Source organism: Opisthocomus hoazin, chromosome 5 (genome assembly GCF_030867145.1).
Source record: "Opisthocomus hoazin isolate bOpiHoa1 chromosome 5, bOpiHoa1.hap1, whole genome shotgun sequence".
In the NCBI taxonomy this organism is placed as follows: Eukaryota; Metazoa; Chordata; class Aves; order Opisthocomiformes; family Opisthocomidae; genus Opisthocomus; species Opisthocomus hoazin.
Genome location: NC_134418.1, coordinates 67,541,667 through 67,564,110, shown reverse-complemented (window position 1 = coordinate 67,564,110; position 22,444 = coordinate 67,541,667). Strand labels below are relative to the sequence as shown.

The 22,444-nt window shown below is 37.5% G+C and overlaps 1 protein-coding gene across 2 annotated transcripts in view; it reads left to right on the top strand.

Moving 5' to 3' along the window:
* PDGFC (platelet derived growth factor C) overlaps nt 1–20,786 on the top strand; it is a 134,408-nt gene extending 113,622 nt beyond the window's left edge. Inside the window, exons 5-7 of one of the 2 annotated variants that reach the window (XM_075421616.1) lie at nt 12,602–12,809; nt 18,234–18,451; nt 19,120–20,786. In XM_075421616.1, the coding sequence (XP_075277731.1) occupies nt 12,602–12,809; nt 18,234–18,451; nt 19,120–19,236 (543 nt within the window). In that variant the 3' untranslated portion in view covers nt 19,237–20,786. The remainder of the gene's footprint in view (nt 1–12,601; nt 12,810–18,233; nt 18,452–19,119) is intronic. The other variant, XM_075421617.1, reaches the window with a different exon arrangement.
* The last annotated feature ends 1,658 nt before the right edge of the window (nt 20,787–22,444 follow it).

Sequence of the window (22,444 nt, the reverse complement as noted above, 5' to 3'; positions counted from 1 at the left end):
ATTAAAGTTCTAAATTAGTTTCATTAATTTTCATATTCTCATGTGAGTTAAAGGTTTATGGGTTGACATGCAACAAAAACCCCCGTATTTTTTTCTACCAAATATTCTAGGTATACAAGCATACAATTATTTATTTTTATTACAGCATTAATAGAATAAATCTAAAGAGTTAAAGCATACAAATGGAGAAATAATCACTGAGGAAAAATGTGCATTAGAGTTTGGTTATGTATACAGAAGAGTTTGGGGCATAGCTAGTCAATAGCATGGACTTTAAAATGATTTAGAATTAATTTGTTTCTAGAATTCAGCATTTTCTTCACCATAACTTTAAATGTTTTCTAGAAACAGCGAGATTACCAGGTAGATGCTGTGTAATGCAATCACAGAAATGCAAGATTGGAAGGGAACTCGGTGGGATCTTCTTTCCTGAGCCATTGTCCCATTCTAAGCAGGGAGTAGGTAGATCAAGCTCATCCTTGCGAGATGTTTGTACTCTTCCTAAAGCTCAGAGATAGAGATTTCAGGGATTTCCCCGATCATCTGTTGCACTGCTTTACACAATATGATTTTTTTTATTTTCTAAAACATAATATAAATCTTTCCTGTCATTGATGGACTAGGGAACAGCTGATCATCTGATGCTCTTTTACGTTTGTTATCACATCTCCTGTCAGCCTAGTCTTGTCAAGATTAAAGAGACTTGTATCACTCGATCTTTTCTCATAGTTCATGTTTCCCTTTCCTTCTTTCTTTTTACTCTGAATATTCTCTTTCTCACTGCCTGTATCTTGTAAATGCTGGAGATAAATCAGAACACTCTTTCAGCTGTGACCTCTCTGGCAGCTCAGTAGCCTGGATTTATGGTGGTGTTCTGAAGATACCTGAATGAGATTTGCCTTTTTCATAATAAGATCATATTGTCTCCTATTCCGGTTTTGGTTCCCTGTAAAGCTGTTTATTCTACTTTAGGACTTCTGTACTTGTGATTTTGCATTTATGCTTTTAATGTTTTACTCCTAAATGCAAGGGGTTTTGGAATGTTTTTCTTAAATTTCTCTCACTGAGCATACTTTCCCAGTTAATTCTGGCTTTTAGTTGTTGTGTAATCACGTATACTATGCTTTGTGCATAATATGTAAGAAGTTATAATGAGGTAACGTGAGATGGGAATGAAGAGATAGAGATTGTGGAAAATGTGTAGGTAGAAATGATACAGCTGAACGTGAAGAGTAGCTCAGGACAACATTCTGGTTAGCAGTGTAGGGCTATAAAAGCTAGCTCACAAGTTTTTAAGTCTGGCTTGTTCAAACTGTAAGAATCTTTCGTGGCAAATGTAGCCATGGTCTCTACCATGCTTTTTGGGTTGTGACATGTATGTTACATATAAAGCAAATTTAAACATGAGAAACAAAGCAAATTACTTTTTGTCACAAATCTTAAAATATGGTCAGTCTCTAATATGTTTGATGACACTAAGAACAGATATATGAGGACAGAGCTGAGGTTCCTTCCTTGCAAAGTAGTGTTTTGTTCGAGGACTTTCTACCTTCAAGGCAGGACAAGCTCTGATTTGCAGTGTCTGCTCTACAGGAATGTTGGGTGTGTTCCCTTATTGTGATATGAAATGAATAGAAACCTGTTGTGGAATGCAATTTAACATGCATACTGAAGGAGCAAATTAAAATTGCATGTACTGTAGAAGTCATTTTCATTGTCCTTGCCAAATACACTTTCCACTTGTAATAAACAGTCGTTCATAGCATTTAATGTTTGATGAACCTCTTGTGAACCTACTGGGATAAGTAAACATTTTCTGAACAACAGCTACCCATTTCTAATACCTACAGGGAACTTCAAGAGCAGTTCATTCCCTGACTCCAAACACTTGCTGTTGTTCCATTTGGTTAAGCTTTTTATAAGTATTCACGTATTTTGAGTAAAATGAGTAATTTAAAAAAAGGTCTGCAAACATGGTGTCCTTTAATTATGGCTGACCACATCCCCTGTCATAGAAGAATGTGCAAAAGCTTTTTGCTTTTCAGACCAGCTGCACTTAATGTTGACTGTTTTTTCCGTATAAACTACTGTCTGTCAAGTAAGAACTAGAGCTTTGTGTACAGAACAAAAAAAATATCCTTCTGTAAATCATCAATGTAACAGAGGCAAGTGTGTTTCCTGTATGAATTTTGTGTGTGTCTATATAAACACAGTGATTAATAATCATGGTAACCCATTTGCAGTAAGATTTGAGCAGACATTCATTGTACTATAGCTGGTAGACTGTACTGCAGTCTGGCTATGCGGATCTCTTTTTACATTGACTCATTTGTGCTCTACGGCTCTTACATTAGTGCTTGTCCAATTACAATGATATTCATCCTTTTAAATGATAATTTCACATTTTAAGCATAATTTAGATTGCTCTGTTGCAAATCCTTCTCCTAACTGAAGTAAAAGCTATTCCACGTTTCAGCCTACAACAGGTATGTATATAGCACTTGCGTAGTATCAAAGTTTTGGTGAAAGAAGTTAATCTGTGGTGGGATTCTTTTGTTTCTCCCTTTCTGTTAAAGTTCAGCTAAATATTGACAGTCAGAGGTCTCTGTACACTAAATATGACTTTTGATCTGAGCTGTAAAAAAGATTTTATTAGAATGTCATTATAGATACAGAGAAGAGAGATTCTCTTTCTTGCTCTCTCTCAGTATTTGATATATTATTCTTCTGAAGGTTTCCCTTCTGAAAAGGAATTGCAGATTAACACAACAATCATCAAAAAAGAATGTTCTAGAAAATATAATTTAATGAATAAAAATATATCAATTGCTGTGCTACTACACTATACAGAAAGAAGAAATAATCAGATTCATCCAATAGAACTGAGTGTTGGATAGGGTAGATACTTGTATTTCTACATCTTCGTTACTGACCCTACACTTTTTTGCATTTAAGTTTATATTCACAAAATGAAAGTAAAGGGTTTGCTTACACTAGCATTGGAAAAACACTTCTTATTTAGCTGTCTATTCATACAGCATTCAAGTGTCTTTGGATGTCCATGAAAGAATATTTTAGTGCAAAGTGTTGTTATCACTATTGTAAACAGTGATGCAGTACCCTACTGCCTTAATCACAAGCACAGTTCAAGCACGTAACAAAAAACAAGTTACCGCAAGAGCTTATAGCTGAAATATAAAAATATGATAGTGGATATATACAGAAAGCAGTGAAGCAATGAAAGAATGAAGAAGCAGTTTTAGAAGGGGCTCTGTAGAGTTCTACTTCAGCTCCTCGGTGAGAGCAGTAGGAGGAGAAACCAGCAAGTCATCAATACAGCGTTCTGCCCTGGAGACAGGGTGTGAGACTGCAGATGGCCTTTAACAATGAGAGATGGTAGGCAAGCATAAACTATAGATGTTCTTAAATCCTATGATCAGTAGTTTGTGTAGTAAGGAGGAGTTGATAGGAATATGCTAAGATAGGGAGGACAGAGTTACTGTTTAGGAAAATACTTTGTGTTTTCAAAACTTAGCATCCAGGAGTCAGCAGCAGTACTCTGTGTGTGTTCTTCTACTGTCCAGAACAGAGGTTTGCAAGGCAGAGGCTGCTGGCAATGTCCGCCACAAGCAATTCAACCAAAATTTAACAAATGCTTATAAAAGACACTTATTCCTTCACATGTTCAACACATTGAAACGATTCATTGCAGCTGTTAATTTGTGTGGGACAGTTCTGTGAATATAAAAAAATGCTATCAAGCTAGGAGATGATAATTTCTTAGATGTCAGGTTTTTTGCCTGTTTTACCACCATACTGCAAGCAAAATACACATTGCAGGACTTTCTCCAAAGATTTTATGAGATTGGGGTGGGAGAAACTATATTTTGGTAAATTATTTTGGGACTTTGTTTTGCCAATACGCAGTTTATTTTCAGTTGTTTTCAGCAGGTACTTTGTATAAACACACGCACTTCATAGTCTTTTAAAGGTGGAGACAGATACTAGTATTGCCCATGGTCTGCATTAGACTAAATATTTTTATTTAATGTTCAAATAATATGAGAGAAAATTATTTACTGGGTTATAACTTTTAAAATTTGCAGTTATAGTTCTATTTGCACATGCATGCGATATATAAACATCTAGGTAAATGTATTGCATATGTTTGGGTTGAGAATGTTAAAATGCAAGTTTTAGAAATAAAAATATTTTGCCATTGTTACTAGAATACAAAAAGTAGACTTACTTTTTCTTATGGCATATATGTAGATACATACTTGTATGGAGTGAGGAGAGCTCACTGTAAATTTTGTTTCAAATCTCATTTAGAAGAGACATATTGATAAACAAGAAGATAATGCTCACTTAAGGTTTTGGAAGTACTTATGATTCACATATTCCTCTGCCGCAAGTATACTTTATAGGAACCAAACCCCAGGGATTATATACCTAAAATTAATGTGCGTATCTACAGTAATTGGGGGGGGGGGGGGGGAAAGGGGGAGGGAGGGGCAGAGCCCGACAATAAAAAAAAGAAGGGCAAATTATTTGAGGAAAGGACTCTAGACGAAAACTGAAATACTGATTTCACTTTGAAATAGTCTGTGCTGTAACTTGTTCTATCCTATTAGACTAAATTCATTACGGACTAAGTGTTTGCTTTTAAATGCTCCCTGTTCAACTCAGAGCATCAGGACATGCTTTCGGAATAAGGCTGTTTGGCCACTGAGTCAAAATATGTCTGAGTCATGAGAGGTCTTGCATTTCTTTGAGTCTTCTAGCTAGAATCTTAGCATTCAGTACTGTAGCCACAAATTCCTAATATAAGCAAATATAGTAAAGTTACCCATGACAAAGGTAGAAAGGCATCAAAACTCGACTCCGTTTGCAACTAGCAGGCTGAATCTGCAAGTGGCATGGATTCTAGGGGTTGCAGGGATTGTAGCTTCATAGTTTGAGACCTCTGCAGTTGCCAGAGACGCTGGCAACACAGCTTTCAAACAGAATGGTTTATATCTCGTCTTGCCTTAATTAACTGAAAGAATAAATTAGTGAATGAAAGTTCTTGCCCAAAAGAATACAGGAATCACTAGAACAACAAATACTTTCAGTAGAGGATAGCAGAGAAAAATTTGGTGATTTTGTAGTGCTTATGAAATCCTGATGAAGTAATGTTCACAGCTTCAGTGAGAATTACCAGAGGCACTGAAAAAATAAAAAATTCCAATGCACCTGCATCCAAGAAAGATAGTTCTTTAAGTGTGTATATTTTCTAAGAATAAAAAAAAACACTGCAACTGCCATGAAGTGTATTGACAATAGGGTCTTCCATATAATACAGTACTGTGAGCATTACTTTTCTTCTTTTTGCCTTTAAAATGAATCAGTGTGGATTATTGCTGATACGTGTGATCACAGGAAAAAGCAATAAGTATTTTCATACTTATAAACACATGTGTGTATCCACATACATAATTATCTCTCACGAATTTATGAAGATAATTAACAAAATCACTAAAGTTTTGTTGGAAATGGCTTCCAGAGGTTATTGCTATTGATGACATCCCCTGAGAGTTTATGGACTTGCTCTAGTTATGTGTCATCTTTGTCTTCACAAGAGTGGCTCTCACACCTATGTGTATTTCAAAGGGTGTTGTCAGGGTGCACAGGTTTCTGGCACAAAGCTTCAATTTGCCAGGTGAAAGCTGATGATTAGTGACATTCTGTGCTATTTCTATGCTGATAATTTCCTTGAGAGCACCTCCCAGTTGTTTCCAGCACAATTAGAATTGCAATCCTTCTCTGTCTGGGGGAATATTTAAAACATTTCAAGAAACAGATTTTTATCTCAAAACTTTAATCTGAGGAAATGTTAGGCTGCTCCAAAACTACTTTTACACATCTTTGTTCACAACTGTGATAGACAAAGACATAAAGGAACAAAAACATTTACTTTACCTGGTGACCTTTCTCCTATTGGTTCTTACAGAAAGGAGGGCAGAAGTGATGCATGATTTGGGAAGTGATGCTCAAAGTGCCATAACAAAAATACTGATGTAGAGTTTGGAAGGCCATCTCTGTCTCACCTCAAGATGTACACTGGTGCAAGGGCATGGACACTTAGCAATAAGGTCCTCAGTTGGAGGCCCTGCATGCATATAAAGAGAAGCTGGACAAGCTTTTGATAAGTGGTTGTAGCACATTCGAAGAACAGAAAAAAAATGGGGAGCCAGTGAAAGGCAGAGAGCTGGAAGCCCAGTAAGGAAAGAAGGGGGTGTTATGCTGCATTCTGGATCTTATGGGCTGTAGCTGATTAAATTGAGGAGGACTGGTACTCCTCCTGTTTGTTGTTTGACTGGCAGAAGTTACGTCCCTGAAGTGAAGATAGCTGAACAATATGCACGTTTACTTCAGCGTCACTGGAGCTGAATTTACCAGCCTATGTACTTAGCAGCCCTGGAGCTGCGGTGTCTCTCATCAACCGCCCTCGCTGCTGTGACAGTAACTTCAGCTGAAGAAGAACGAAGTGCTGCAGTGGATGGGAACTGCGCCGGGCTTCCTGGCTTCCATCTCTGTCACACACAAGTAAACATCCTTGCCTTATTCCCTGGCTTTGGCAGTCTAAATTGATTGTCTGCCTTTGCCCCTTCTTTTTGCATTCCTTTGCTGGAGGCACAAGAAGCGGATCCTTTAACTTGATTTCTCTGCTTAGGTGGCTGCGCACAGGCCCAGCTACAGTTCATCTCCGCGCCCTTTTGTGTTGCTGCTGGGACAGGACTAACATTTTGCACAGCAGTGGCGTGGGTTAATGTTGCCCAGAGAAGATGTCTTTACAAGTGACAGACTTTCACAAATGGATTAGCTTTGTTGTACTGCATACATGCAAGCAAGTAAAAGTTTGTGCTTTTTCAGGTAGGTCAGGATTTCTGGAAGCTTCTCACAGTTATTACTGCATGTACTTATGTGAGAAAAGAAAGAGCTGTTGTTATGCCAAGAAGCTTCTATGTCCTCAGGGCAAATCCCGAAAGAGTTGGATATCTGCGCTCCCTCATAGCTTCTAATGATGGTAATAGGAGGGCTATCTGTGATTATAAAGGAAGAAAACAGGCTTTTTTTATTGTGAGTGTTACAAGAATGTGCATGTACTATTAGTTTCAAGAGCATATCTCTAAATCTAAGCAGGACTTGGAGTGTTCCTGTATAATAATAATTAAAAAAAAAAAAAAAAAGCTGTAAGGATATTTCATTAGAAGAAATATGTTATTTCTTTCAAAGCACTGATGGTACTAGTTGGTTTTTGGAGGAGGGGAGGTTCCTCTGAGGTTTTTTTTGTTCCTTCTAGTCTGATTGAACCATACTGATGTAAATAGTTTCTCCAAACTGTGCCAGCTGGTGAATGGGCTTTCACTCAGAAACTACTTGATAGTGTTTCCTTCAAGACAAGAAATGAAAAAAAATGGGAATTTCTTTTGTGGGGAGGGAGTTATTTTAGACATATTATTCACTACTTGTAAGTGTCCCGTCATGCCAGGTATTTGACTCACTTGTTTTTGTTGTTCTGGTCTTAACTCAGTGATTACGTTACTAAACATGAAATTCCTCACTCCTGGCTGCAGCAAACTAACAAAATTACTTCTTGCCTCTCCTTTAACTGGAAGAGGGTAATGTCAGTGCCTTGACAGTCCTATCCTATGAGACAGGAGCAAAACGAAGGCTTTGCTTACATAGTCATGGTGCTTGAGACCTGATCTTGTGTAGATTGTAGATGAGTGCTGTTTTGTTTCGAGTTGTTTATGCTTGGAGCAGGTTCATTGCAAGGGAACAACAGATGGATAGTGACAGAATGGGAAAGGTTATACCATACAGTCTCATATCCAAAGTTTTACCCTTGATATACCTAAAATACGTATTGGTTCTTCAAATAAACCAATAATGAGCGTCTAAGAAATGTTTATTGTGTTCATTCTCTCACAGAACTTGCGAGATCAAGGAATTGCCTTTATGCTCATTTTACAGATTTGATAAGGCTGTGATACAAGCCTGCCTGCTATGAAATTCCTGGCACCAGAGTGAATCTAAAAATGTTTGTGTTAGTGGCTTCAGTGATTTTGGTTGTGATGGCTTTAGCTGTTGGAGGCCTGTACTGTGAATTAAGATTGCAAGAAAAAGGGAAATGGGAAATATTCTTTGTCAGAAACAGTACTTCTTGTTTATGGTGCAGCCACATACACAGTTGTGCTGGCATAGCAAGGAGATGCTACTGCCGGATGCTTTACACCCTGAAGCTGTGGCCTAAACACTATGCTCAGGATCACACAGAAAGTATGTGTCAGAACAAGAAATTAATCACAAATCTTCAAGTTAGGCTACATACTAAATCATCGTTTAGGTTTCAGCTTCAACTAGGTAACTTCAAATTCATTTGTTGCAGGTTTTGTTCAGATTTACTGCTTCACTGATAGTCACCTTCTTATTCTACGTGGAAGAGTGTCCTACCCTTTTCCCTTTGAGAAGCAGGCTAGATGGAGTAGCTTTGATTCCTTTCGTAGGGCACAACTAACACCATGAACACCCTAAAATGCATTTTACTCTCTAAGTTTCTTCTGGAGTACTGTTCTTATGTCGAATCTTCAGGGCTCAATAGTTTTGTGAAGCTGGTCTCTATATTATTTCCTTCCTTTTTTCCAAATCTGTATCTTAAACTGTTGCCTAAGTTTGGTCTATTTGCCTGTCTTTTATGCTTGTAAAGACCTTAAGGGATTTTTATAAGGTATTTGTTTTGACTGAGTGAAGTACACATACAGAAATACAATATAAACAGACCTAATGAGAATTGTGTTTTTTCCAACACTAATTGTCATTCTTGGCTGTTCTGCAGAACAGCAGAAGACCAATGTTTTCTGCTCTGGTTTTCATCCTGCATCATAATAACTAACCGTAAAGGTTCAACTGTTTGGCTCTATCTTGGTTTTAAATATGTTTATTCTTATTAAAGTAAATGGAAATTATTTCTTGGGTGCCAAAGCAAAAACCATAAAGTATTTTGTTTACTAGAGGAATCACATTAAAATACAGAACTTGTTGACGTATTTTTCAAATCTGTCTTGACAGAAATTATTTGTGCTCAGGCAAAAAAAATAAAAAAGGTGGTCTCAAGCCTGAAACATTGTATTAATGAAGGATGTGCTGCTAGGGCAGAAAAAGTCTTTACTGTCGATTAGTATATATTGTAGGAAAGCTTGGAGAACATCACTTCCCAGTAGGCGGTCTCCATCCAAAGAACTATAATTTTATAGTATAGTATTATAGTTCCAAAGAACTAAAACAGAAGTGATGGACTTGCTATAAAGTGAGGGAAAGCTCCATTTAAGGAGCATTTCGGCATTTTGAAGTTGCTACATTTCGGAGTTATGCTGAAGTTTTGTGTTTGCTTGTTCTAAAAGCTGTGTCCCATCAATGAAGTTGAGTTTTGATTTCTTGCATTAAGTTATTTCTCTTGTTGTCTTCTCTGAGAGTAAAACCTTACTGCAGGTGTAAACATTGCCTATAGAACACAAAAATACCTTTGAGAAAGCCAAGTGAAATTATAAATTGTATAAAATTCCAAGATGTCATTTAGGTCAAAGGAAGGAGTACCATTTATGCTGCCCTGGACATTCTGTCCAAAAGGCTTAAATTATAATAAGTAGTACCTATTAACAAGTAAAAGCAATGCAGAGTATAATTTGAATTAACATTTATATAGAAGAATTTACTGAATTGAGATTTAATAAATGTTATTATGTTATAAATATAAATTACAGCATTTATAGCTTTATGATATCAATTATCTTTAATCTTTGGTACATTTTAACTGTCATTTAAATTGACTAAATTAAGAGATTATTGGGAATTTTAAATACTTTATTCTAAAATGTTCATCTTCAAAAGTGTGCAATTTTGCTGATTTAATTACTTTTTCTTTATGTTTTGATTTGCTGTGAGAATGATTAGAAAGTGATGACAACTTTAATTTTGTAACTGTTTAGCGCAATGACTCACCATACCCCCATAACATTTTAACTGGGGCAAATGCCTGCTGAATCCAGAATAAGATAAATCGATGGGTTAGTTCCTGTACATGTATTGCTAAGTGTGTGTGTTATAAGATGTAAATGTGGAAATAGATTCATCGCCAATGAATTTTCATCTGGAATCCATCTATTTCATTGGCAAAAAAAAAATCCCAGTAGGAATGAGACACTGAAGTAAACTCTTCAGCTGGAAACAGGGTTTTTTTTTTTCTTCTTCTTCTCCATTTGATCCTTATTTTGTTTTTTGCCTTAGCAAAACCCTACATGTTGGAACCAGGAAATGTGACTGTTACAAATAGATCATCGTGGAGAAAAACAGGAAGAAAAGTTTTGGAATATTTATTTTTTTGACCTTCTGAATTATAATGTCACAGCACTATTTTGAAACTTGCTGAGTAGCATGTTTTGCTGAGAGCAAATATTTAAATTATAGGCCAGAATCTGTTGCTTTATTATCATAACCTAATACATGGATCAACATGTTATTTTTTTTAATGTGGGCAGTGGAGAGAAGAGGAAAAGGAATAGTTTAACTTTTTGAAATGCACATTCATCCAGAATGGGAAGCAACTACTTCACTCACCCTATTGGAAATGGTGCTAGAATAGCAAGATGAAAATATGGTAAAGTTAATAGTAGCAGCACACTAGATCTATTTTTTGTATTATCTTTGCAAGACTCCCAGTTAAAAAGCAGCACAAATCACTCTAGTGACTGCATTTATTGAAGATGCAGAGAGAAAAACCCAAAAGGGCATGATGGTTACTGCCATTTGTGGCCCTTTCAACCACACATTTAGCTGAAACCAAAAATGCATATTTAATAGAACTGAGAGCACAGAAAGGAAAACATAATTATTGTTATGAAATACAGCTATCACAGGCATATGTATTTTAGAAAACTGCTGTTTAGTACGTAGTGTTGCAAGGATTATTTATATATTTAAAAATCCTCACATCACTCTAGTTTCAACATGTACTCTAATCAATTGACATTATAGATGGAAAAAATTGTATGCATACACATTACATTGTATGTGTACACATCACATTAGAGTACTGAGAGTGCCATGTTGAAACTAAGTGGTGTGAGGATTTTGAAATATATAAATGCACATTAATAAATATATATATGTATATGTTCTGCAGTACTGACAGGCACTGCACAGGGAAGGGACAAGAAGCATGTTAGTTCACTTAATGGAGGGACATTCAGTCCTTCTTTCTTAATATTACGGTGTAGGATTGTTGTAGGAAAATTCAGCAAGGGACCTCAGGAGGTCTGTACTGTAACCCACTGCTCAGGGTAGGGTCAGTTCTGAGGTCAGATCATTGCTCAGGGCTTTGTCCAGTCAGGTATTGAAAGCCTTCAGTAATGGATACTGTGCCACCTCCCTGGGCAACCTTTTACATAACCTGACAGTACTGACAGTGAATAAATTTTCCCTAAATCTTATATGGACTACATTTGAAAGCAGAGGCACATGTAGCACTGCGCATGTAAGTTCAAGATTTCTCGTCCTTCCCATCCCCTAAATCAGCAGTACGTTCAAATCTTTCTTCATCCTTCGTACATGGTCCAGATAAAATGCTCTCGCGTAGTACTGTGGACATGATATCTGTAGTGATGTCTGCCTGTATAACAGTCTGAAGAAGCTTGTGGTGGTACAGTAGCAGCTTCCTGCTTAGCCTTCTCTTCCCGCCTTCTTTTATTCTTTTCAAAATACGGATCAGTGCACGATCTTTAAACAGATTGTAGAGTGAGCAAAATTAGAAGTCTCACTTCGCTTGAATTGTCTGTCACTGAGTATCCCTGATCCAGTGAGTCTGTCAGTGAGATTTGTGCTGCGGGAAAGTACTTAGATTTTTCAGTACTCAGTTTCAGCACTGAAGTACTTTTGGTATCCTTGGGAACATTTTTTTTCATTAAGGGAGAAATAACTATGGTAATGCTAGATGTTGTTATTACTCTCTTAATTATTGTTTAACCAGAAACATAATTCTTAGTACTGTATGAAACAACTGGTGCTTTTTTTCATCTATAGATGGGAGTGGGAATATTTGGTATCTTTGTATTACAGTATGTTCATATTTTATATTGAAAGACAAGAAGACAAAGATGGTGGGTAAGTTTCATCGGGGAGGCAGCATGTGAAATGCGTATTTCCTCAGATTTCTAGAGGGTTACTGTAACTGCCTGTAATGGGATCATATTTTCAAATCACTCTCTGTTCTGTTTCTAAAATCTTGTCCTTCCCTTGGTGAACTTCTTCAAAGAACAGGTATAGTGGCATGCCATCTTCAAGGCTAAAAATGTAAGAAGTGGCAAAACTATGTATTGAAAGTTTGTTTACACTTATCACTGAAGAATAATTAGGTACTTTTTGACTCTTGTCATTTGTCTTTTTAGGTAAACTGCACATTGGAAACAAGCTAGCCACTTGTAAACTTTCCCAGCTGTGTAACTTCATCAAAGCAGGTCCATTAACCCTCTGACTGGTACTCTTCTCTTGGCTTTGATTGCAGCACCACACAGAAGCACCTAGCCCATCATTGCTACCCCCGTCAGCTTTACCGTTAGAAGTATTAAATAATGCCGTTGCTGGATTTAGTACTGTGGAAGAACTTATCCGGTACCTTGAACCAGATCGGTGGCAACTGGATTTGGAAGATCTGTACAGGCCAACGTGGCAACTTCTTGGAAAGGCATATATTCATGGGAGGAAGTCAAGAGGTAAATTACTCTTCTGTCAGGCCTTGCAGCTTCCTATGGGTGTGTTTTCTTAACAAAGGAGCAGTGATTAAGACCATTCTTTGCCTTCAGTTTTGGTTCCAAGAAAGGAATTTGTTAGAAATATAGCCGAGATCGTCATTGTTAGTTATTCTCACCATTATATTATCTGAAAAAGGACTACAACTAAAGTCAAAACTTAAAGGAATTTAGCAGGAAAAAGTAACAAAGAGGGAGAAAAAAAAAGAAACAAACAGGGTAATTTCCTATAAGGAGCCTGGGAAATCTTTATTTCCATAAAGTAGCAGGGCATCTGGTTGGGTGACATAATCGAACTTTGTGGGTTTCTTTTTTTTATGGAGGGCAAAACCCTTAATTTTTGTTTGGGGTAGGTAATTTCTTACACTTACTTTATCACGTGAACAATTGGATTATTTGCTTAGAATTGTTCCAGTCTCTACACCATATGAATTGAGAATAATTATCTAAATGTTTCTCTTCCCTGATGCCTTATGAAATCCCTGTGTCCATGTCCAGTTTGATCACGCGGTTTTCAGCTTTATCAGATGTAAAGCAGATTACGTATTTCAAGACTGGTGGAACGATTTCTTGTTCAGCAAATTGTTTTCTTCCATCTACATTTAACATTTAGGAATTTTCTACTACATATCATCCAGATGCTGCCCACTATTTCATGTTTATGGATTCCATGTGGATGGATAGCATGCAGGCAACACCTCCTTTCTTGCCCACCATACAGCATGAAAATGAAAACATATGAGCATAAGTGAATAGACTCCTCAGTAGACAAACGTAAACTAGATTGTCATCTGATCAGAAAGTAAAGGGAGGAAGTAAAACATTTCATAACTCAAATTTAAGTTTTTGACAGCTAATTCTTGGATCAGAGCCTAAAAATCAACCCTTCTACCCTACCTGTTTTGCTACAGCTACACACACATCAACTAAATCAAAAATCAAAGAGGAGGAAATCTCTTTAACTGCTTTCAACAATGGACCATGCATTTCAGATAGTCATTTAACACTTTCCTAATTAAAGAGATTCAGTATTTGCCAAATTTATGCCATAAGCATACATTAAGTGGGAGAAAACAAAATGTAATTTGTGAAACCTTACATAAGCTAAAATGCAAGTGTTGGATAACATCTCTATAGACAAAAGCAACTCCCTGCAAGACATATCTTAGAAAGAAACTATCAGAGTAAATCTTTTAAAGCCTTCTAATTAGATGCTGAAATAGATTTTTCCACTGAATAAACATATCATGGCATTGCTACATATATCTTTAAGAGACCACCCTCAGGCTGCATTACCAACTGTGTAATGTAATAGCCTGAGGCGGAAAATATGTCCAGTTGAGATGACATAGTATTAACTGTTAGGTCTATTCGGTAGATAGGGAAAGCAAAACGTTTCTTTTTCCCTTTTTTTTTTTTTTTTAACCTTGATTTTTTAATGTTATTCCCTCTAGTAGCACGTTTGCTGTATTTAAAAACCCTTTTAAGAAATGTTTGGGAGAAGTGCATGCCCTGAAGTCTTTGGTTGTTGCAAACTCTTTGATTCTCTAATTATTCAGTTTTATTTTCGCAATATTTCAGTGTAAAAGTTAAATTACTGTCCTACTTTCATAGACAAACATCAATTTACATCTAGATTAAATGAAAATGTAGTTAAAAGTGTATGTTACTTTATGTAGAGAGGAGTATTGTCCTCTACTCCTACTGTATAATTCATGTGAAAAAGACTATATTTAGACAACCTAAATTCCACAGAACTTGTGTGTCTGATGTTTTCTCTGGATAAAATGCTTCCAAAAACTTCTAGCCAGGAAAGAAGAAACACAAAGTTCAGAGGCTTTGATGTCTAAATATAGTCCTAAATTCTTTTATAATATTAAACATACTTAAAAATAAAATACATATTGCTGTGCAAAAAAATTATCCCATCGCTTCCCACAGAAATCTATGCATAATCATTAAACCATATTCTGAAATCTGCTTAAGAAGAGAGTCACAATCCAACTATAGTCCTTAGCAGATATTTTTCTTGTACAGTTATGTGAGGGATTTTTTTTTAACTTCTCATTTGGAGTTTTGTAACAGCCCTATCCTATTGTAGGAGCCATTGTGAAACTTACATTCCCAGGAACATCTCCAAGTGCTTAGGAATGAAAACCATTCTGCTGCTATCTGTGCCCACACACAAGTGCCTCAACCAGAATTTAATTTATTTTGTTGACTATGAGAGCAACATCCAGCTGGAAAAATATTTTGGGAAAGAGGGTTCCCCGTGGTACTGGATATGCATCCCAGAAGATGCCAGACAGTTGCATTGCCAGTTGCAGAGCACAGTTACTTTCAGGCTGGTGTGGGCATGGATTACTTCACTTGTACGTGCCAGTGAAGGCACACTTTTGAAACAGACTTTACTGTAGACCTACCTGCATCTACATTTTTTTCTTCCCCTTTTTTTTTTTCCTTCTCCCCTTATTTTTATTTTAGTGTTTGCTATTCATGTGCTACTGCAGAGCCTTCCATTCCTCCTGAGCTAGTGCTAGACAAAAGAACTTTGTTGTGTCAAACATGATCCATGGGTGGAAGCCAAGTTGAAGGAGTGTTTAAATGTTCACATTATAACAGGTACTGTAACTCAGTGCACTTGGGAAATCCACATAACCTTTTATTGTGGTAAAGTAAACACTTTTAAAGGAATATATACATTCTCTCATCTAGCTTTGTGCCCACAGTGTGTTAAAATAAATTCTGGACAGACAGATACTCTTTGAAAAAATAACAGCTTCATTCACACACTTCAAAGAAGTGATTATATAAGCACTAGATAAATTTGCCACAGACCTTTTAATGAAATTGGATTACATAAGGTAGGGCAAGGGTTCATTGTGAGGTATAATGGCAATATACCTTAGTACATTGTAAAGCATGAAAACCAAACATGACATTTTTCATCTCTCCTGAAGCTTGTTGTGACAGTGAGGTACACTGAGATCTATCTGCCGAGAGCTGATTGCATGTTCTTCCAAAGAACCTTTTTAAAATTGGGGTCTGCAGGTCTGAGGGGTTCAGTTCAAATTCATTCCAATTTTGTGATGAAATGTACAATACACTTGCTGCTCATTTTAGTGCATCGCCCTTTCCTCTATGTTGTAACTACAGCTAGTACCAGGAAACAGATGCATTCCTCAGCTGCTGCCAGTAGGCAAGAGGTAATGGAGAAGCACAACACTGTACAGGCATCTCCCGCCTGTTGGTGGGCCTGCTGGAAGAGGCATCAGGGCCCAGCTTCCGTTTTCAGTTTCTCATGATGAAGGGCTGAGCAGCAATTGTGTTAGGAGGCATAAGTTCAGCTTCTTGAAATTGATTGTGCCAAGAATGTCAGTCTCCGTAGAAATCTACCGATAAAAAGTATCAGCAGAACTAGCATTCCTCTCATTGTATTTTAGGCATTTTATCCTCATTCAGACAGTTCACTTATATGTTTGAAAACATAACGGGAGAAAGAAGTACGCCATTCCTATCCACAGTCCTTGATTAATGGAGGTAGACATGTCCACCCTCTAAATGACTCAGCCTAGAGCTAATAGCTGATCAGAGGAGCTTAAATCATTTCTAATTTCTCACAGTGAGTCTCTCCCTCGGAAGTTTTGTCTCTCTTTTCATCTGCTCCCTTCTCAGCTTTCTCCAAGGAATGCTCTTACAGTGTGGGAGGCAGGCTGGTGTCCTATCAGTAACTTTATTGGAGTTGTTACACACTCCTTGCTTTTAAAAATCAGATTATTTATTTAGGAGCCTATGTTAACCTGATAGTGTTGGAATGAAGTGCCCCAGGTTGGCATTCACTGTAAGTGCAAGCAGAGAAAAGGCTTCAGTGTGTTTAACTGACCTTTCACAACGATAAACCCTTACTCGTGGATACCAGTATATGGATGTGGTATGCAAAAGAAATGTTTGAAGAAACAGGGAATGAAATTGCTGCACAGAGATCTGCTCCCGGGACAGTACTAGTGACCGTTTCTACTAGAGAAATGCAGTTCTGAATTCTCTTGATTTCTTACACGTTTAAGTAGAATTGAGAGGTATTATCTTGCCTTGATAGGCTGAAGTTCTCCTTGGTGACCTCTAGAGGCTCTTCATATAGTCAGTAGAGGGAAAAAACAGTGTTTCTCTAGATGGCAATTCAGATGAGGAACATATTTTAGCTTAACTTTATATCTGTTTATTTACAAACTGCTAGCAATATGTGCAAAGTATTTGTCAAGTGATATCAATGCCCTGGGATTTTTTTTTCCACTAGTTTCTTCTTGATTTAGGTAAAAAACGGTTGGTTTAAAGCTCTTTGCTGCTTTGTTCAAGACCTCTGTCTCAGTCATCTCAGTAGCCATATTATCATAGAGTTTTCTTTTTCTTTTTTTCCCAGGTAGAGCACCCCTGTGAATTAGATATTAATTCTGTTCCTTAGTGGTGGTAGGTTTGGAGAGAAACAGTGCAGACAAAAGATCCCAGATGTTATTGTTCTAGTCCGGCTTTTCTGAAATAAATGAAATTACATTGCTTTCCACCAAAGTAAAAAATTTATTATTTTTTTAACTAAACCAATCCCATTTTTTTCAGTCTTAACTGCCTCTTGTAAGGCCTGTTATTTCTTTGGCTATGCAGATAAGGTGAACCTAAAGGAGCTTGCCCTGTTTCAGATCTTTTAATGAGCTTGCTGTTCAACCCTTGGAATAGTGAAACTTTAGTGTGATACAATGGAACCAGTTTATAGGGAAACTAATGCCAAATATTAATATCTTTAACTTGCACTTCAAGTTAGGTACTTACAAGGAGGAGCTGTGTTTTCTTTAAGACACATCAAGTGAAAAAGAGACCTAGAGAAGCAACAGAAATTTATATATATGCTGCTGTGACAGAGGAGGGGGAAAAACTACAAATAGTTATATAGATACACACACTAGTAGTTGTTCAAATGAATTAAAAATGTGTTTGGAGGTTTGTAGGATGCTTGATTGCCATGTGTGTTTCACCAATACAAAATTAATATAGAATAGCAACACTAGAGCTGAGAGTAGGAGAGTGAACAAAGGGAACTCCATTAGGATTGAATTTGATAAAACATTTATTGGAACATAGTAGCTGAACCTTGCTTTGTTTAATTTTAACCAACTCTGCTAGAGTTATAAAATAATTGGTGAATACTCCTATACAACGATAATTCCATTTAGGTGTCATGGTAGTCATATAATGGCAGTATTATACTTGTGTGCTGAAACTGTGCCACCTGCACAAAAATGGACTTTCCTCAAGGGTTCTACACTGCTGAAGTTGCTTTACCGCCAATGAAGTTGGATTATGAATCAGAAAACCACCAGTTTGTTTCTCTTTGTGCAGTGGTCGATCTCAACCTCCTAAAGGAGGAGGTGCGGTTGTACAGTTGCACTCCTCGCAACTTCTCAGTGTCACTGAGGGAGGAGCTGAAGCGAACTGACACCATCTTCTGGCCATTGTGTCTTCTGGTTAAACGTTGTGGTGGAAACTGTGCCTGTTGTCATCAGAGTTGCAATGAGTGCCAATGTGTACCAACAAAAGTCACCAAAAAATACCATGAGGTACGTGCTTTTTTTAGATTTGCATGTTTGGAAATACTGAAAGCCAGTTAAGGATTTTATTTTTACTATAGGAATTTGCTAATACAAATATTGTAAAATTTGATGTATTGCAGTTATAGTAAATATTTTTTTACCATTTTAATGAGGTGTTACATAAAAAAGTAATGTCTTTCTTGTTAAAATATTTTTCTGTGGAACTATTAAGTCATTCCTGAGGTATTTGTTTACTGGGGCAGTTCAGACACATCACAACCACACCTTCTTGTTCAGCTTTCTCTGGTGGTAGATGTGAACTTTATGAAGGAGCAGATATCTGTCTCTTTCCATTGTTACAAATCTACAGCTAAGATTATTTATTATAGGATTATCTAATAATTCTATTTGGTTAAGTATACTATTAGCCCCTAAATAAAATTAAGTAGACACATGAAACTACAAGATAAAAGCAAGTATCTGTTCATGTTTTAATCAATTTTGTAAAGGGCTTGAGGTAAAAGCAAAGATAATTATTAGAGGGTGGAATAAATGAAGAAACTCAGCTGAGGAAAGCCTATTTCTTTTAATAGGTTTCCTGTCATCCAATGTGTTTCCAGTGCAGTCTAGCTCATAGTCTAGGTCAGTGAAGAAGCATTTGCTATTTTCTTGATGCTTGGCTTCTTCTTCTTCAGGTTCTTCAGTTGAAGCCAAGGATTGGCGTCCGGGGATTGCATAAATCATTGACAGATATACCCTTGGAACACCATGAAGAGTGTGACTGTGTGTGCAAAGGCAATACTGAAGGATAAACATGATTTAGTTGTGCTGTTTTCTTTCAAAGCACATTCAATCAATGGCTGATTCTATTATGGGGCTTGTGCATTATCTCCTTCTGTAATCTCAGTTGTTTGCTTTGGGGAACTTCCATCTTCAAGATTTACAGTGAGCTCTAAAAAGAGGAGAAGCCAAACTGGGATTATATGTTGTGTCACAGCTCTGTCTGGAGGCCCAGTGAAAGGATGGGAGAGAGGCATCAATGAGGGATTTAAAATATATGTATTGTTTTTGTCCCCCACAATTTTCTTGACAACATGGATTTATAATTTAGGAGTAAAAGTAAAGTTAGAAGGCTCACATCATGGAGACTTGATCCTGCTGGCTGTCTCATTTCTACAACTCCAGTACATCTGGCCTCTGGTTGAAAACACCTGAAATCTTTCCTTCTGTGTTCAGCTACTCCTATGTACTCTAAATTGAAGCGTTCTCTGTTGTATAAACTTGGGTTAAAACAGACTGTCTTGATCTGAATTAAACTTATTTTGTCTATATGCTAGTAGGAAGGACTGAATTTTTCCATATGCTCTAGTAAAGCTCCTGCCGTTTAGAAAGAAGACTGGACAATAACGTGAGCAAAGGAAGCAAACATTGAAAAGAACAGCGCCTTTATTCTTACTACAATGGCTGATGATTTTTTGTTTGTTTGTTATTTTTTATTGTGTACATTTTTATACTCTCCTTTTGACAATATAACTATTTGCTTTTCTAAACTTGTTAAATATATCTATTTTTACCAAAGGTATTTAATATTCTTTTTTTATTACAACCTAGATCAACTATTTTTTAGTTTTGTGAGATGTTAAAGCCAGATTTATACAATTGGAGGAACAGAGATATGGTTACAATGGGCAATGAACACGATCTCTTTGCAGTTTGTTGATACACAGTGAAAAAATAGTGTTTTACCTGGATGCACAGTAATAATAGAGATGTGTGAATGAAGCTCTAAGCTTACTAGCTCCATGACACTGAAAATGGGAGAGACAAGCGTCACTATAAGTGATTTCAGAAGCTGACTTTAAAAATTCCCTCTCTCCATTCTGGACTTTCTTCTGGTAGAAAAGAAATGAGCATAGATAGATGCATTCTGGCTTGTTTAACTCTTTAATTTCTTTAAAGTAGGATGATCTACAATGTAAGAAAAGAAGCCCAGTGGCTTGCAGCCTTGGTGCCGCATCATGGCCGTGGGAAGGCAGCCTTGTTAATATTGAAGTGTATGGTTTTCCATTGACAGTTATAGCTGTTTAAGTACTGTTCACTCACAGGATCATAACACTCCGCAGTACAGTTTGATGAACTATGGTTTTGTTCTTCTGTACATTATATTCTTTAACCAATACACTTATCCCACCCTATGCAAATTGAAAAGGAAACAGTAAAGTATTTTGCTTGTAAAATGCTTTAACATTATGCCTAGTTTATTTTTTTGACTATTGGATTTGCAGATTGTAATGAATCACCAAATAAAGTAATAATGCTAATTTTGGGAGAATAAATGTTTCTGTGTGGTTTCATATTTGTGTCTGTTCAATATACAATAACAGGAAAAGTTAAAGAGGGTGATTTTCTACTTACCATTTTGAAAGTCAGTTGTGAAAACAAATATCTTCCATTACCAAGACTTCCACTTGCTTTATTAATTCTGCTTAACTGTAAATCCACAAGAAGAAAAAGGGGAAAGAAGGAATGTGATGGTATTTGTGTAAACATTCTGAATGTTCAAAATTGCATGGATGTGAAGCCATCAAATTGAAAGAACATCATCTGGGTTTGTTTCTGTCATGAAAATGAGTTCTGATGAAAATGTGGAAGTTTTTGCAACTTGGTGTGACTTTCTGAGATCAGTTCTGGAAAATTCTCAGGTGACTTCTGATTCTGTGTTATCTGGTCTGTTTTGCCCCAGCCTCAACCTCCTACTGAATAAGAAAAATATCTGGTCCACATGTGGCATATAATTATCTAGTGTAAATATTAACCCTGTATCAGAATGCAGAATAATGGTCACACAAGAAACCTGGTTTACTTGAATTTTGAGCCTTTGACAGAATAAAGAGTGTTTTGCAGGCATGATGGGGATTTTTTTGCATTAATATTGTCATTTTTTTTGCGATTTGAAGAGCTTTTGAAGAGCAAGTTGAGATAAAAGAAGAAATTGCAGCCTCTGGCACCATAATTCAGCAGAAGAATTGAAAAATGCAATTCCGCCACAGGAATTCCTGCTGTGGGAAGTGCGGGAAGTCTCATCCTCTCTGTAGGCTTGCTGGTGGAAGAAGGCACGGCGTGCATTTTGAGGTAGATGTTCGGTGGCAGCAGAAGGATGGGGAGTTTCTCCAACCATACAGGATATGGAGGGCAATAGTTTTCCGAAAGTCACAAGTACTACTTCTATTGCCCACCTCTGGCTTTTGCTCATTTTCTTCCTTGCCAATTTCTTGCTCCCATTCCCTTCCCAATTGCTTGCTGTAGACCTGCATTTCAACTCCTTATCCCTTTGCTCTTTACATCCCCCTTCACACTGCTGCCTCTCCCATCTGATCCAAAGTCAGCATCCCTCCTGTCTGCCATCCTCTTGGCACGCATTGCTAAGCTCTCTCCCTCCTCCTTGGCTCTGTGGTGAAGCTGTGCCTTCTTGCTGCCACTGCCTGGTCTTCATTTTTTCCACCTCCCCTCAGTGTTTTAGCACTCTGCCTCTTCCCGAGCTTAAAGAGCATAGACAGGATCAGTTGTTTTAAAGGAGGGAATTTGGGAAAGTTACCAACCAAGCAAAGCAGTGAAGGGTGCAGTTTCCCTGCTTTGTGCTCCGTCCTCTGTCCTGCTGGGTAGAGCAGCCGCACCCTGGCAGCGGGTCGCTTCTGCCATACTGCGTCCTGCCCGGCTGCCGCCGGCTTCACCTGGAGACCCTGCTGAGTTCGCCGCCATCTTGGCCTCCTGAAGAGCCTTAAAATGTTTTGAAGATATCCTTCGGACAGCCCAGGGGAGCTGCCGTCACAACAGTAAACCATGCTGGTGACCTCCTGTTGGCGGGAAAGGGTGAGGTGAGGCAAAATATATGAGGTGAAGACAGGCGAGGGGCCGCACGTGGGCCTGGCTGGACCAGGGCCACTGGGGGGAAGCACAGCAGAAAAGGGCAAGAGAGGAGCTGTGCCGACGACCGCGGTCTCCTCTTTATTTGCTGACAGC